This window comes from Triticum urartu, chromosome 6 (assembly GCF_003073215.2).
Source record: "Triticum urartu cultivar G1812 chromosome 6, Tu2.1, whole genome shotgun sequence".
NCBI classification, from domain to species: Eukaryota; Viridiplantae; Streptophyta; class Magnoliopsida; order Poales; family Poaceae; genus Triticum; species Triticum urartu.
This window is the reverse complement of record NC_053027.1, coordinates 401,051,376-401,067,935: the sequence shown is the minus strand read 5'-3', so window position 1 is coordinate 401,067,935 and position 16,560 is coordinate 401,051,376. Positions and strand designations below refer to the sequence as shown.

Below are 16,560 nucleotides of genomic sequence, written 5' to 3'. Positions count from 1 at the left end.
CCTGCGTGGCGGGCGCTACACAAAAGGGTCAGTGCTGTGAAATAGTTTCACGGGCAGTTCATTTTGTGAATTGATTTCGTCCACAGGTCAAAATAGTCAAAATTGCCTACGTCTTCATGCACCGATCAGCTGCGTTGCTCGTACAGTCGGATGGCCTAACGGAGTCATGGTGCTGGAAGATGGAGCGGGGTGGAGGTGTTCTGTTGGCAACGACCGCTTCAGCATGGTGGAAGACGGCTACAGCGGGAGACGGTGCGATCCGGCAGAAGACGGTGCAGCGCTGGCGGCCGCTATGCGAAAGAAGACGGCATGATCCGGAAGGGAGACGATGCGATATGGGCGACAACTGCTGTCGGTTATGATCCAGAATAGGTGGGCATTGATGCGATTATGACTCTGTGCGGGGAAAGAGATGCGGCTGCAATGTGTGATTAATTGGATCGCTGATTGGTTGGTTGCCGATTTTGATTGATTGCCGACGTGAGGTGTGACGAAGGAGCAGGAGCGGAACGTGTGGAAGCAAAACGGAAACCTTATTCTTCTTTTACCGCCTGGGCCGTGTATGGCAGTGAATCCTATATAATAAAAACTAGTAAAACGCCGTGCGTTGTTACGGGCTATACTATATATACATAAATCAGATAAATTATTGATATTGAATCTTATTTCTCTCTCATACACCAACCCAACCTCAAGGTCGACGGCAGGTTCCCGCGATCTAGTGTAGCAACATAAAAACTCCACCCCATGACACACCCTTATGTTTTCCTGTCGGACCCTCCCCTTCCGCTCGGTTTTCGCCGTAGTGAGACATTTCTCGCTGGAGCCCTCTCCTTTATAATGGGATGACGCCCACCTCACCTTCGCCATCTCGGCCTCTCTCCTTCACACCATATTTCCCCATGAAGGGATTGCATTTAGACGTTGAAAAAAATCGATGGCGAGAGAGTCATGGAGGAGGGGTAGAGAACGAACCGGTGAAAGCCAAAAAAACCTGCGTACGATGTTCGCTCCGCCTGGGTCATAGAGGAGTCCCCCTGGTAGAGGAGTTTGGGGAGAAGAGGACGGCGACGCGAGGACACGTCGGGAGGATCGCAAGGAAGGCACGCTGGTTGAGGAGATCAGGGAGAAGAGGACGGCAGCGCGAGGACGTCGGGATTATCGCGAGGAGGGCATGCGATGGGAGGATTGCGTTCACATACACGTTAATGGGCCAGCCCAATGCTGTGATGTGATGATGTCAAAGGTGGGCGAAAGATAGGAGTGGTGGGATGAGGTGGAGTGAGGCGAGACTACCAACTAAGACATTAGTAGTAGAGATTACTGAGAGTTGGTATAACATACATAATCCTTATGGAAAATGTTAGGCTGAATCTTTGAGTAAGTGAATCTATCTTGTAAACTCCATTGTAGACCATGCATACACATTATTCTCCAGAAGAACTGGTGCAGATTATTTGAAGGAGATTGATATCCCATAGACTATAGTCCTCGTGTAGTCTTGCATTGAAAAATATAGGTACGTAAGACAGTTAGCTTGAAATGAAATAAATAATTAAATGGAAAAGAGAAGAACTGAAATGAGGTAGAACTTCCAGTAGGGTCACATTTCATTACTCAGACTAACCAAAAGTTCCAGAACCGAGTTCTTGGAGCTCTTTGTCTTTGAAGTCATCATTCTTTATAATCTAAAACGTGAACATTTGGTTGGTAAAGAAGATTACGTGTTAAATATGACATGTTATAGCAAGCCTAATATCAGGACCACCTCTCATGGGCACAATCAACTCCTTAAAGCCTCTTTTTTATCAGATGCATAATGCACATCACTTACCGAGGAAGATTTTAGCCTCTTCAACATAACAATCGGCATCCCTTGTCAAAGCTCACACCAAAATAACTGCACGTGTAATCATTCTACCCTTTGATTGATAGACTGAAAATAAGTACACAAAAGATAGGAGCTACTCACATTCAAGCTTCTGCCACAAGCTCGTTGATGGTCATGCCCCTTCAATATGTTCACACATAATGCGTCAAAAAATAGTATTCCTCCAACCAACCCGTACAGAATGCCTCAAATTGACATGATAAAACAAATCCAGATTGCATTATTCATTGAAATGATAAAAAATGAAAACATCTCAAACCAATATGTATGTAGAACCTGAAATTATATCTTATGTATCAAAACGACTATACAACCTTCCAAAAAGCGAAAGAGGGCCATACATAATACAATACTCCTTTCCAGTGCTTTACGGCACCCGCCTCCGAATGCATCCCTGGTCATCTCCATGGCCTATAGGAGGCGCTTAACCTACAACAGAATTTCGAGATAGGAATCCCTTCTTCACCTACAGCAAAATTTCGAGATCCCAACACTATCAGGCTAATACAAAGATCCATGAGAAGTGTGAACGCACCAACGTCTCCGGGTATGCATGGACCGTACGGGTAACTGATTTGGGAAACGTAGGCGGTGATGCTGGCATGGCCGACGACACATGATGCATCTATAGTGAGACCGGCGGCGGCCAGCAGCACCGTGGCGGCCCAATTCGATAAGCCCGGCGGTCGAGTACATGGAAGGCCAGTAGCCCACGCCCACGATGTTGGCAAAGTAGCTCGGGATGGCAGCGGCGAATCACTGGGTCACCCGTGTCAGTGACCTCGAGGTGCCGTTGGCGCGAAGGGGAGCATGTTTCCACTGTCGCAGATCTCCCATGCGACATCAATGGTCGACAGTATCGGTCTCTCTCGATGGACCGGATCTTCCCTATCGCGGTATTCGGGGGAGAGGGGGTAGGCAGTGCCAAACAGCGGAGGGAGAGGCTTGACCTGGTAGGTTCTTGAGCGGTTTGACAATTCTTTTTTTTCAAGGATAGCTGAATGCCCTTGCGTTGCTATGGGACATCCAAGATATATATATTGATCAGTAGGTTATTAATTCTACTTCACAAACTTCGACAATGCATGCACATTTTAATTTTCGATCAAAAAACAAAGGTAACAAACTCCTATAACAGTGGATAAAATACAAGAAATCAGTCTAACTGAAAATACCACGTCTACCTTAGAACGTCTATAATATCAATTAAGAAGTCTGCTACAAAACTTACTAACAAGTGGAAAATGGGCAGCTAGTATCTCTCCAACAAACAAATCATACCATACAAAATAGATTGCCTGCAGTCAATAAAACAGTAGTAGGGCATTTGAACAAAAAAATACATAGGGGAAATGGAACATGTCGTTTCGAAGATTACATTAATCCTGTCAATGTTAACCACAATACTGAAGATAGGCCACAATGGCCACATGACCATCTGCACTGTACTGATAACGGAACTGTGTGTCTTCTTTGCTATCATTATAGATTAACATATTTAATTGTTTCAGCACAAAGGTTCCATAATGTCAGGGTAAATTCAAGAATCTTCACACGCACTTAATAGACCATGTAATAGCATGTTGAAAACTATGCAGGAAAAGCATGGTTCCGAGATACTTAAGTCTTGAGGTCAGTCCAGTCTTACCATGAAAATGAAAAGACCATATGATGTCTGGTGCAGCTCCCCATTCATCAGTAGAAAATCCTTTGATTTATTTACATGAAGATTCTTATTGGGCATGGCTGCATCAATCCGAGTATATATATCTGGATGATTGATTCCACACATGTGGAGCAGATATTGGAGATTAGTAAGATTCTAGCTTATTCCAAACTTTATTTATTTTTATCCCAGTTCTAGACTTCTAATGTCTGTGAAGAAGAAAATCTTTACCGGAACACAAAATGGCAACAATAAGAAAAAGTTATCACCGGAGCAATGCAGTTAAGAGTTCCGGATACCTTTCAGAAATAAGTGACATATATTAGCATATTTTATCAGAACAATTCAATCTGCAAATTAGCAAACATGGACATTCCAGTGCATAGTAGTACAAAAAAGGTGAAAAACAAGTGAACTGTGACACAATGTAACAGCTGAATCAACAAGGACATGTTAGAATGCGAACATATTGGAGATGAGAATTCCATTGACCTCTTGTTGGATTCTTCAAATCAGATCACTAATGGCGCTTCCAGCAGCGAGGCTTCCCCACGGCAAGGCATCTTTCTGGCTATTGTAGCTCTGGAGGATTATGCCATCAGTAGATAATCTACCAGGACCTAAGGCTTCTCCATCCGGCCACGGCTGCAGCCGCATCCACATCGCCGTGGATGCTTCGCCATATCTGCCTGGACGAGCGCAGACTCTTCATCACCAACCTCTTGTTTAGCCACGATGCCACAGTGGCCACCAGGCGGCTTGAAGCCACAAACGACATGCTTGAGCACACATCGCAATGTTGGGGGCCACACCCGACAGCGACACCATGCAACGCGTCATGGCGGCGTTCATGGAGGCGTTGGCGCGATGCTAGCTCCCGGCATGGGCTGGCCTATGCAGGGCACTGCTCCTACCCCGTGCGGCGCCCACGTCACCATCTCACCCTATACCATGCAATCAAATTGGCAGATAGAGTGCAAAATAATGGAACAAAATTGATAGAAAGATGAACAATGTGCAAGTAGCAACCTCAAAATACGAGGACTACTCGTTTTGAAGTTTCAGAAGAGTTGATTTCAGAAAACTTCAATTGAACGCAAGGCCGAGCAGCAATGTACCCGGATCAGCAGCCTGATTTTTAGATGGTGTAGCTGGCAAATCTTCAAATCTAGTCCGCAAGAAGGAAATCAAGAGCAGATCATGAAGTTAATATACAGAGCTTCCAGAAATCACACATTCACCTACATCCAAAATGAAGCCTCCACCTGCCAAATGTCCCAAATGCAGTATGTAAGGCAGCGGAATGGATGATCAAATCATAAAACACAATCTAGTATTTACCAGCGATTCAGTATCCTGCATGTCGGACTGGATCTCAGAGAGCCTTTGCTTCATCTTGTCTTCTTAGAGATCACCATGTAAGACGAAACCAACAACAACAAATAGAAATAGGCACGGGAAGAGAGGGTGGCGATCTTGGCGAAGACCTCGCAGTCGCAGAGTCGCAGTACTGGCGCTCGTAGCCCTGGAACACCTCGCTGCTTACGCTTGCTCCTCTTGATCGCCTTTCATGACATGTATTAAAGATAAATGGTAGCTAACCAGACCTGGCCGCTGCCACCGCCGAGAGGAGGTTGAGTAGTCAGCCGTTTGCGTAGGTGAAAGCTTCTATGTACGTCCTTGATCCATCGCCCGCCGTCCAGGATTGACCCATACACATGAGACAATACTGGGCGCGCATCGAAGCAGACTTCATGGCTATGTCCCGGATCCACCGCCCTCTGTCCTGCTTGACCCATCCACAGGAATCAACACCGGACGCACCGGCTCGTCGTCGATGCCGACGAGCTGTTTCATTGCAAGGTCAAGGGGGACCGCGGAAGGGCCACACTGGTGCCTGTGCTACGCGCTACTCGCTAGCGGCGTCAACTGGGAAGGGGCGGCTAGGGTTTGAACAGGGAGGAGGAGACATGACTTGCGTGGATTTTTCGTTTCTTGCGTGCGTGGGTATGACGGTTTTGCTGGTTCTTTCGCCGGATCGCATGAGGATGGGACCACGTAATTAAGAAGAACGAATCACGTTTGGGGTGGAACGTACGCAGGGAAAACCAACAGCGCACGGGAGGGAGGCTCGACGAAGGGTTCGATGACGTAAGACGGGAAATGGAATGCTGCGTTTCTTTTAGTTATTGTTAATAATTATTTTAATTATTATTATTATTATTATTAGAGAATTAGAGATTAGAGATAGAGATTAGAGATTATTTGTTTCCTGAAAATCTATTATTTGTTTCCTAAAGCAAATTGCATTAATGAGAGAGATCCGTTGATTTGGCTAAGGTAGGAAAGAATCTATTATTTGTTTGCTAAAGAAAAATGCATTAATGGGAGAGATCCGTTGATTTGGCTAAGGTAGGAAAAAATCTATTATTTGTTTCCTAAAGCAAATTGCATTAATGAGAAAGATTCGTTGATTTGGCTAAGGTAGGAAAGAATCTATTATTTGTTTGCTAAAGCAAATTGCATTAATGGGAGAGATCCGTTAATTTGGCTAAGGTAGGAAAGAATCTATTATTTGTTTCCTAAAGAAAATTGCATTAATGAGAGAGATTCGTTGATTTGGCTAAGGTAGGAAAGTTAGATCCGTGAACTTTTGTCATTAGGAAAGTGTTGAAAATAAACCGTACCGGACTACCAACTCCTCCAATAGATTTTTTTCGCTGGTTAATTTTCGTAGTTTTTTTTCGCTGGATTGTCTTGGGTGCGATTGGAGGTTAGGCCCTGGAATGCGTGAGGGCGGGTGGGGGCTTCGGTACGCGGTTTTTTCGGTTCGTGGCGGCTCAGTGTGAGGTGGGATGAGGTACCAAAAAAACATGGAAGGTGGGACGAAAAAAAACCTGGAAGCGAGACTACCAACTGCTCCATTAGAAGTAGAGATGAAATATCCCAACTTCCCTATGATTGATGATTGCATTTTTATTTGACATGGATCTGTCGAGGCTACACAAAAGTGCATGAAGGATTTGTTTTTTTAATAATGGGAAGGAGAAAATCAAATGGTATGGGATTATGAGAGGAAATAAAACCGGACGAAAATAAAACCGGAGTACCAGGTTACCAACTGCTTCATTAAGAATCTCTACTTCTAATGGACGAGTTGGTTGAATAGTCCTCCCACTTTCGTCTGGTTTATTTTCGTCTCACCTCCCACCACCACTCCCACGTTAATTTTTTCTTCTTCACACTTAAAACCGAATCGTGTCTGATACTCCTTCCATTTATTCGTGCTTGCTTTGGCAGGTGTCGATTTAATTCAATCATGTAAATATTTGGTAATTAAGAATTCAAAAATAATACCATATACAGGAGATCACCTTCCAAACAAATCACCTCCCTCTCCGATTTATTTCTCCCACCAATCTCCTTCCATACTTAGCTCCGCTCGGAAAAAAATACAACCGTCGAAACCACCGATCTCTTTCCTACTTAGCTCCACCTTTGCTCCCTCCCACACACTTTTACGTAGCACAAGAAATCCTCTCGCACGATCCTCGCAATAACTACAGAATATATCCTTCCCCAATTATCGCTTTCCTTGCCCGAGCGAGATCGTGGTCCCTTCTCCCCTCCTCCCTCCCACAGCTCGCTCAGGTTTTCTTCCGCTACACCTATCCTCTTCCGGCCTCTTCCTGGAGCCCTCGGCTTCGTGCTCGTAGGAATCGGAGGCGGTGACGCTCGACGTTGTCACGTCGAGGCTGGATCTAGGGGACAGGCAGGCGGCGCTCGTCACGGGAAGAGGAGCATGTAATCATGGAGTCAAAGCTTGTGTGGGGCCATTTGGCGACGCTCGACCGCGGCAGGGAGGCGAGGACGCGTGAACGCATATGTGCCTGCTCGCCGAGCGTCGTGACGTTGACGGGCTGGGGCTTGATGTCGAGGCCCTCCGCTTCCTACACCTCTTCGTGTCGATGGCCAGAGGCACACACCGGTACTAGAAACACGATGGCCAGAGGTATACCGTTACTGGAAACACAATCCTGAATCTCTTCCGTGTATATTCCCAAGGGTGTGTGTTTAGTTGTTTACCTCGTATCTTATCTTTGTCTATAGTCACCAATAGGATTAGAAGTCTGACTGCGCAGAATCTGTATTAAACAGTACATGCCCTTATTATTTCTAACATAAAATCTTGTTTTGTTGACAATAAGCAACCACCTAATTTTAGGAAGTACCGTGTGGTGGCAAAAAAAACTGATATTCAAGACTTCGTTTTCTAAGATGATGATCCAAAATGCATAGAAACATGGGTAGAGATGGGAAATTGTGAAAGCGATGGAAACTATCTGGTACGAACAGTGTCATCATCTTATAATGCTTCATCTATGTACACCATAATGATGCATCTTACGTATCTATCTATTGTATCTGAAACCTTAATGCAATTAACTGTTGATTTTGCCCTACAACAGGAATACAGGATTGAGCGATCTAGCAGATACTTATGAACTTCTGAAGCTCGGTTGTTCAGATTATCATGGATGAGATGATAAGGAAGCGCCTGATATAGTAAGTGTCGATCTTCCGGTCTTGGCATTTTTAGATTCCTTGAGGTAGCTCAACAAATTTGCTGCAATGCTTTGTAGGATCATTTTGCAGATTTTACTGAAACGGTACTTGGTTTGAATTTGGTTATTTGCTCTATTTGTTTATTTATTTTCCTAGGAACAATCTGCTGTTACAAGCTTTGCTCTTAATTTTGATGTAAATCTTATGTTACCAGGTCCGCCATGACATGAATGCACCGTTGTCCCACTATTTCGTTACACCGCAGTACTCATATTTTACTAGCAATCAGCTAATCAGTGACTGCAGTGACGTTCCCATCATCATGGCTCTGCAAATAGGTGTCCGTGTAATTAAATTAAACATGGTGCTAAATTCTTCGAAAGATGATACTGATATTCTCCATCGAAGTACTGAATATGACTTCCATGGATAGTACTCATATTTATGCCTACCAATCTTTGTAAGTGTGGAACCTATATAATTCTCTTCGTATAAAATACTACTCCATCCATCTCAAAATACTAAAGTTGAACTCAACCAGCAATACTTATTTTGGGATGAATTGAGTACTATTTTGGGAAAGGCATCTAGCTGAGTTTTAATAAAACTCTTCAGATTTGTATGTTGAGATTGTCTTCAGCAAATAATATTTCTATGAGATGTAGATTAACGACAACTAACAAGGACTGCCATGATTAGAGCTACGATTTTGCCCCATGTTTTAGTATGCATTCTTGCAAGCAACAAAGGTAAGGACATTGGCATCATGTAGTTTCGGGTAGTGCATGGTTCTATTTAATTAGTTTTTTCACAAAATGGCTAATGGTGCTGGTTGATTAAATGTGTATGTGCATTGAACAAATTGGTCAGAACTGACAACATCATTAAATTCAGAAATTCTGATACAAATAAAGAAGGAGAACAAATGAGCTTCGTATGAATGAGAAAAGTGAGAATGAGCTTCGTATGAATGATGCATGACAAAGTTATCGTATTTACATGCCTGAGTACAGTATATCCTATACACAATATTGTATAGTTCAATGTTAAGTAAGTAAATATACATTTGACACCAACATGTTTGGAAATCCCAAGTCAATCTATTATTTTATAACTACAAAAATTGGTGATTACATGAAAGCATATATAATAAATTCAATTCATTTATCGAACATTTTCTGAACGGGATGTGGCTGCACCGAGATGGCCTGAGCAGGGGAGCACGACGACAATGCTGACACTCTCTCATTTGATTTCAGATTACTGTGCTCACTCCTATCTCTCGCTTGCTTGCAGGCTTTCAAAATTGAAGTTGGGTCGCCAAATTGAGGCCAAGGCCCATGTTGTTCTGCATTTTTATAGATGGTCTTCTGTGATCAAATTGGCGTCTCAATGTAAGGACTGAAGTGATATAGTTATCTTGTTTCAGTTGTTTGCTTTTGCTTATTGATAGAGATAATTATTCCCTATTCAGTAGAGATGCTGTCCAATGAGAGAGTGTCCATGGCGATTTTATCCCGTCCACCCAGCAGTATGAAACGAGCACACACATATGTGTTCTATTCCATCCACCTAAGTTTATGAATCGATCTTTCTTCAAGATATTTATGGAATTTCACCGGTTTCTATGATTTAGTGTTGTGTTGTCAATGTCATCAGGCTCTGGATGATTAGCATTCCACCAACTATATTCCATATATATATATATATGTATTCTTCAGTTCAATAAGGATGCTGATATGATGATTGAGGAAATGAAGCTTAGAGTTGTCTACACATTGCCCAGTGGAAGCTCAGACAACAACGGAGTTACATCTTTGGCATACAGGAGCTTCAGGAACTTCAGGCAGGGCATTATGATTTCTCGGTGAGATTGGCTAGCTTTATGTTCTATGTAGGAAACATATGTTTTGCTAATAAATTTGTAGTGCAAAGGCTAACTATATCTGCACAAGAGCCGAACCCGAAGAAGTTGAGGGCCCATGCAGCGATTTCAGAACCTAGGGAAAACTAGACTGACTGGTCTTCAAGAAATAAAGGGCAACAGTAAAAAATTATCCATTTATATTGAATTAGGAACAATCTTCTAGCACACACATCTGGTTTGACATTTTGACATTTATATGGATAGAAACATGAGCAGACGCCTACGACCAGACGCCATCGCTTCACACGGTCGCCTTTCGGCCATAAGATTCACCGGCGGGGTACTTGGAGCAGGGAGCCACGGATAGAAACTGACACACCTTATATGCATTATGCGGAACAATCGGTACTACTTGTTTTAGGAGTATGGTTCAAAAATTTGGTACCGACAATGGTTAGGTTCCAACGATTCAGTAACCCTTATTTATATGCAGGATAAATTCAGTAGGAAAAGTAATCAACAGAATCTGGGTACAATAAAATGGAAACAAATTACTTCTAGCCTGAGCATTAAATTCCAGCATAATTCTTTTGTGTCACTATGTGTGTCTGGGTGTAACATATGCAACTTTGAAGGTGACACTGGCGAGGCATTACTATATCTTTACAAGCTTCCACTTTGTGTTATTTTGTTTGTTCTGGAGATTCATAAATATTTCTATTTTCCGCTTCAGTATTCACTGAAAGGCTGGACTACGTTTACCTTTTGTTCTTTAAAATGGTAGTGTTTGTAATTCGTTTCCCGACATTTTGTGCATCTTCTCGATTCTGGTGGATTGAACTCATGTAAGCTAGCTTTGTAACATTTGGCTGCACGTATAAACTGATCTTAACACATCCGTTTGGACTTTTGATTTTATTTTGTCCTCGTAATTTGCAGATTCACATTTTTCCCACCTTTTTGTTTGTTAGTAAAATACTTTAGAACTTATATACTAGCAATAGAATATTAGGACAAACTTTGGGTGGCACTAGGTGCAGCAAAAAATGGTGCCATGGCAGCGGAATTGGACTGACGCTACAGTTCCCACTTTTAAAGGTTCGGTTGACCTTTTCCATGTCATTTATCTTGTGATTGTAGCCCATTTCTTTTGTAAGTGATCAACATTAATACTTGGTTTTGTTACTCAAGGATGTTGGACACTGGTTAAGTATTACAGGAGGATTATGTTGGCTTAGTTTGCTACAATTTATGCCCGTTAAGAGAATAGTGGATATAGTATCTATGTAGTGCATTTTTAGTAATGTAGAAGCTTCTAAATTATTGACTGTGAGTATCTCACACAAACTTATCTACTTTTTCTATGCTTTGTGATTCTATCGTGCCCTATCTTTAGAAGTCACTCTGATTCAGTTAATTCAATGCCCAGCAATATCATCAATTCAACAAGCAGTTACTCGAAATTCCATCACCCCAAATGGCATAGGATACCTCGGGCGTCCAACTTCTGGCATAAGTTTTTGTGCATTCAAAAATTTAGGAACCTGAACCACAAGGGCAAATGGAAAGCACCTTTGATCGGTAATCCAGGTAACCTCAGCTTCCCCACTACTATACATCCAGACTTCTGCCCGTTTATCTCTTCTGCTAAACTATAATATAGTGAAGCATCAAAGCTCATACGATTTTTCCCTTGTTTGTGCAGAGTACATGGATGATTCTTACACCTATGCTTTTGATAGGCTGATGCACATTGGCGTTGAGCCAAGGTAGGTTAGTGCTTCACAAGGACCAGCTCTAAGCATGACTTGTGCAGATATGGGAAAGAAGCCTAGGTAGGCCTCCTTTCTGAAGAAAAAATATATATGGGAAAGAAGACTAGATGAAAAATCTTGGGGAAGACTTTGGTGAAGAAGAACAAGGTGAATTTTATCTGTTCAACAAAATCAAGTTTGTTCCTGCACTTTGATGTTATGAATCACTGTGTAGTAAGCAGGAGTGCTTCTCAATCAATATTTTATATGTTTGTTAGAAATTGAAGAAACAAATATCTATCTGGCAGTCTATAATGGGTTTTGAGGCTGGTTCATTGCTACACATATAGTGGAGAGCTTCCTAAAAATTGGAGGGGACTTGTTGTAGCCTTATAATGTATTATCTCGGGTATTACATTTCTCATTCCATTTGCCAACATTTTGAATGAGTTTAAATGTTAGCACTCTTAGACAATTGACAATGTTTATTCAAAAGATTATACTGCAGTTCTATGTGAGTTTCTCATCATAATTTTTTAAATTTCAAATCAGATACAAGTGCAACAAAATATAGACATGACAAGCTACTGAGCTCTCACATTTGAATGCTAATGTTCCTTTGTAGACATGGGTTTATTACCATGGTGCTAGCATTAGGTTCAACCTTCTAAACTTTTTTTTTTTGCTTTTCTTTGTTATTTCGTGTCTTCTTGCGGTCTATTTTCTATTATATAAAAAGTAGTATTTTTTCCATTTAGCTTCTTCATGGTCAACAGGATTCACTAATAGCATGGGCTGGAATTCGTATTGGCTTTGTACAGAGGAATAGCAGTTTCATATTTCTCATACTTGCTTTCCTGGCTCATAGTTTCACCGATTTACAGTAGCAGGCTTCCAGCTATCTTATGGTTCTATATTTTGTGCATTATTTATCTCTCATGCATAAGAAATTACGCTATACAGAAAGTTGACTTTCAAGAAACAATTATTCCATTTATTCCAGAAAGTTGCAGTTTGCTTAGGAAACATACAATTCTTGTTGTAAGTAATAGTACTACTGTAACAACTTTTTCGTATTTTTAATTTATATTGGGTGTTGTCATGGTAAGAGACACTTTTGTATTGTGCATATATTTCTTGCTATTTGTTTTCCATCTTGTTGAAGTTGGTAAAATATTTAGACGTCACCTACCCGAGTTTCTGAATGAATGTTGAAGTTTTGTTTGTTGATCTGATAATATGCTAGCCTAGCATCGAACATATTAAAAAATACCACTGAAATTAATGTATTGTGTAATCATGTACATATGTTTGCCTATTCTCTTGTTAGGTGGCATCAACTAAAGCAAGGCTTGGTTTATAAAATGGATGCAAAGCAATTAACATGTTGAATTTACATGGGAGGAGGGGGTGCACTATATCCTCCATATGACTTTATTCACCAGTTGCTATGTATATTCCTGTTTCCTTTGGCAAGAAATGTATATTCACAGAACTCCTTAATTTGAAAACCATCATGTTGTTATATCTTGACACTTGTGCTTGTGATATAATTCTTGTGTATTCTGAAGTTAAAACACACACAGTACAAACGCCGATGTTTACAAACAGGTACACACACTCATCCTTATGAACGCATGCATGCACACTCTACCCATATGAGCACCTCCAAGATACTGAGCCAGTTGGTCTTGAGATTATCGACAAAAACATCGCCCACATGACAATCGTCACTGTTTTCAAATGTATGTGACAATGAGAGAATATTAATGTGAGGTGTTTATTGAATTCATGCTCCAGCCAACTCATCAAAAAATCTGAACTGATGAAGCGAGATGGACAATATATTTCAACTAAATGTAATGCACTATCACGTTTAGGCTTATTTAGTGCTTAGATGTGTGATCGATGTAGAACGTAGGATCTTCTATTTTAATATTGTGTTGGTGGGGTCTTGAACTCAAAAGACCTCTTGGCTTGGATACCATATTGATTCATGCTTCAGCCAACTTATTCAAAAGTTTGAACTAATGAAGAGAGATGGGCAATATATTTCAACTAAATGTAATGTACTATCATCCGTTGATGGAAAGGATATGAACAATGAAAGAGAAGAGAGATGACTATGTGATAGCAAGGTCGGAGGTGAGGTCCAAGGTTTGTCAGAAAATAGGAGGCAGCTAGGGAGAATTAACATTTTTTTTATTTTTTTTGCGGGAGAATGCACATGATGTCACGTCTTATTGCGATGGTGAATATGGAGGAAATGGAAAGGAACGAGATATGAAATGTTACCTTATGTCTTCCCACAATCTTGGTATATATCTAAAAGTATATATTACCTGTATATGTAGAAAAGTTGAGGAACAACATCTTCGTGGAGAAGATAAAAGATGGCCACAACTTATGCTCTTGGACTCATCTATATTTTTCTTGTGCCCGTAGCAACGCACGGGCATTCTACTAATAGAGATTTGGATAAAAAAATTGATGTGCTGATTTCTGGGATTAAAAATTCAGGGTCTAAATTAGTTTTCGTCCATAAGTTTAAGATTTGTTTTGGACTTTTTCCGCTTAAAAGTGTTGAGCGAACGACATTTGCGGATGTTTCCGGTGAACCGCGTTGGGAAGGCCTGAGGAAGTGAGGTGCGTTCGGAGCTCGGTGGCATCTGTTGCAGCCGTGCAGCAAAGGGCTGGTAATCTGGTGGTACTATTTGCGCGGTGGCCTGGCCGTGAGCATGAATGCCATGCATTGTCCCGACCCGGAGTAGATAAACGGGAAAGGTTGCTTGTCCCGGTAAACTGAACTCAACAAGACAACAAGACGAAGCAATACATCTGTTTGGGGAAATGCTAGGATAAGGTGTATATTGACGAAATCGCACGAAACAGGCCTATTGCCACCTGCTGTCCCTCTATAGCCCTTGGCTGGACCTGCATGCAATCGACCTAACCAAACCGCCCCCAAGCTCTGCAGCTAATTCCCTTGACGAATTCCTTCTTCAACTCCGCTAATTGCCTCACTCATTGGACAGTGGAGGCCAAGCTGGCAGCTTGACCCACTTTAAGGTAAGGTAAGAAGAAACACACGGAGAATGAATGGAAATAGATAATGCGTGTGCGCAATCAGTGGCTTGTGGCGCACAAATGATCGGATGACAACACGCCCGGTCGTACACGGGGCATGCCATACCTTAAGCCTTAAATCCCGGCGGAAGAGCTTTACACCGGTACCGCCGCCCATTCCATGTGCGTCATTTACTTGCGTTCCCTTCCAGCTTAACTCCCTCCATATCCCTCGCCTCTGCACTTCGCCTTGCAGCACCGTTCCGTCGTTGCCTTCTTCCCCACATCATCATCGTCGCCCCTCCACAGACGCCGGGAGACCGACTCGGCGATGGATCCTCCGCCCGCTCAGTCCATGTCTGCGACCGACGACCTGCACGACAAGAGCCTCGACGGATGGTACGTGTGTGTGCTAACTAGATTTGATTGGCCGCTCGACTGACTTCCGTGTTATTCTTGCACCGCTCGGCCCTGTCCGCTCCCGATTGATTGATTGGCCGTGCTTAATTTGCGGTTGGTTTGCAGCTGTTCTTGCTGCTACGACTGCTGCTCCAGCATCCTGGACTTCCTGTGCTGCGCTTGATGCTGCTGCTCCTCCTCCTGCCGTTCCCACGGCTTACGGCGGAAGCGCGCGGAGATACCTGACTTATTTCGGAGTACTAATATAGTCATTGGGTGATATATTTTATATAGCCTGTATGTAATAAGGAGATTTATGGATCAAGTGCTGTAATGTGTTGACTTATCTTCCGCTAAAGTAGTCGTGCAATTTGGTCTGGGAAATTTACCCAAATTCTGTTTTGCGTATGCCGGATTGCTTATCTAAAAGCTAGCTACTCCGGAGCACAAGTTATCATTAATCAGCGAGACGAACTCACCAGGCACCAGCACCAGCGACGACAACGAACGGCGCATCATGGTTCATGGCACCGACAAGACACCCAAACATCCGTGTGTTGCTGGGCTGTGTGCGTGTGTTTATATTAACTCTGCGACTAAAGCGTCTCCCATCCAAAACACAACGAGGGCTCTTTCATTCACAGAATTATAAAAATGAAGGAATGAAAAAAAAACAAAGAATTAAAATGTCATGTCCATTCAAATCTTACAAGATTTGAGTTTGTTTCATTACATAACAGAACAAAGAATTCTTCCAAGATGTTGACGTGAATGTTAGATCTCCTATGATATGTGATATAAATGATTCCTTAGTAAACAAATTACGAGTCAATCATATGAATCGATCGAGCAACGTAAGAAAAATTCATAATGATTATAATCCTCCAAAAATATCTATTAATTCCTTTGAATCAAAGGGCTTTGAGTTGGCTATTCAACACCATCAAATTGGGCCATCATGATCGGCTAATAGAGATTCTTTTTTTCGAGGGTTCGGGGGGGGGGGGGGGGGGTGGGCTCAGGCGTTTTTTGTTGTCTTGGGGGGGGGGGGGGGGGGGGGGGGGGGGGGTTCCCACCTGAATCTTTCTATTTCAGCGGGGCCAAAACCCTCCCAAAAGAGCAGCCAAAAAGAACATTGGGAGATCCGGGTGATCACAACACAACGACTTACAGTGGTGCAAGGTGCGCCTTGCGCCAAAGAGAGAGGGGGTGGGGGTGTTACTGGGGCATAACAAGCACGCGCAGTCATGCTATTGTGAGCTGCGTTGGGATTTTCCCCGAAGTGGAAGGGTGCAACAATATAGTAGCTAATAAGTATTTTCCTCAGTGATAATCAAAGGTTATCGAACTA

General features: G+C 42.4%; 1 protein-coding gene across 1 annotated transcript; it reads left to right on the top strand.

Annotated features, from left to right (window-relative positions):
- Nucleotides 1–14,874: 14,874 nt before the first annotated feature.
- LOC125512116 (protein CADMIUM TOLERANCE 3-like) lies at nucleotides 14,875–15,617 on the top strand. Its single transcript, XM_048677182.1, has 2 exons — nucleotides 14,875–15,209; nucleotides 15,336–15,617. The coding sequence occupies exons 1-2, from the start codon at nucleotides 15,142–15,144 to the stop codon at nucleotides 15,391–15,393; spliced, it is 126 nt and encodes a 41-aa protein (XP_048533139.1). The 5' UTR covers nucleotides 14,875–15,141; the 3' UTR covers nucleotides 15,394–15,617.
- Nucleotides 15,618–16,560: the final 943 nt, after the last annotated feature.

What these genes read in the sequence shown, in the direction of transcription:
- LOC125512116 (XM_048677182.1), top strand. Translation starts at nt 15,142, where the DNA reads ATGGATCCTCCGCCCGCTCAGTCCATGTCTGCGACCGACGACCTGCAC. An exon ending in GACAAGAGCCTCGACGGATG is followed by an intron (nt 15,210 to 15,335) that starts GTACGTGTGTGT and finishes GTTGGTTTGCAG; the next exon opens with CTGTTCTTGCTGCTACGACT.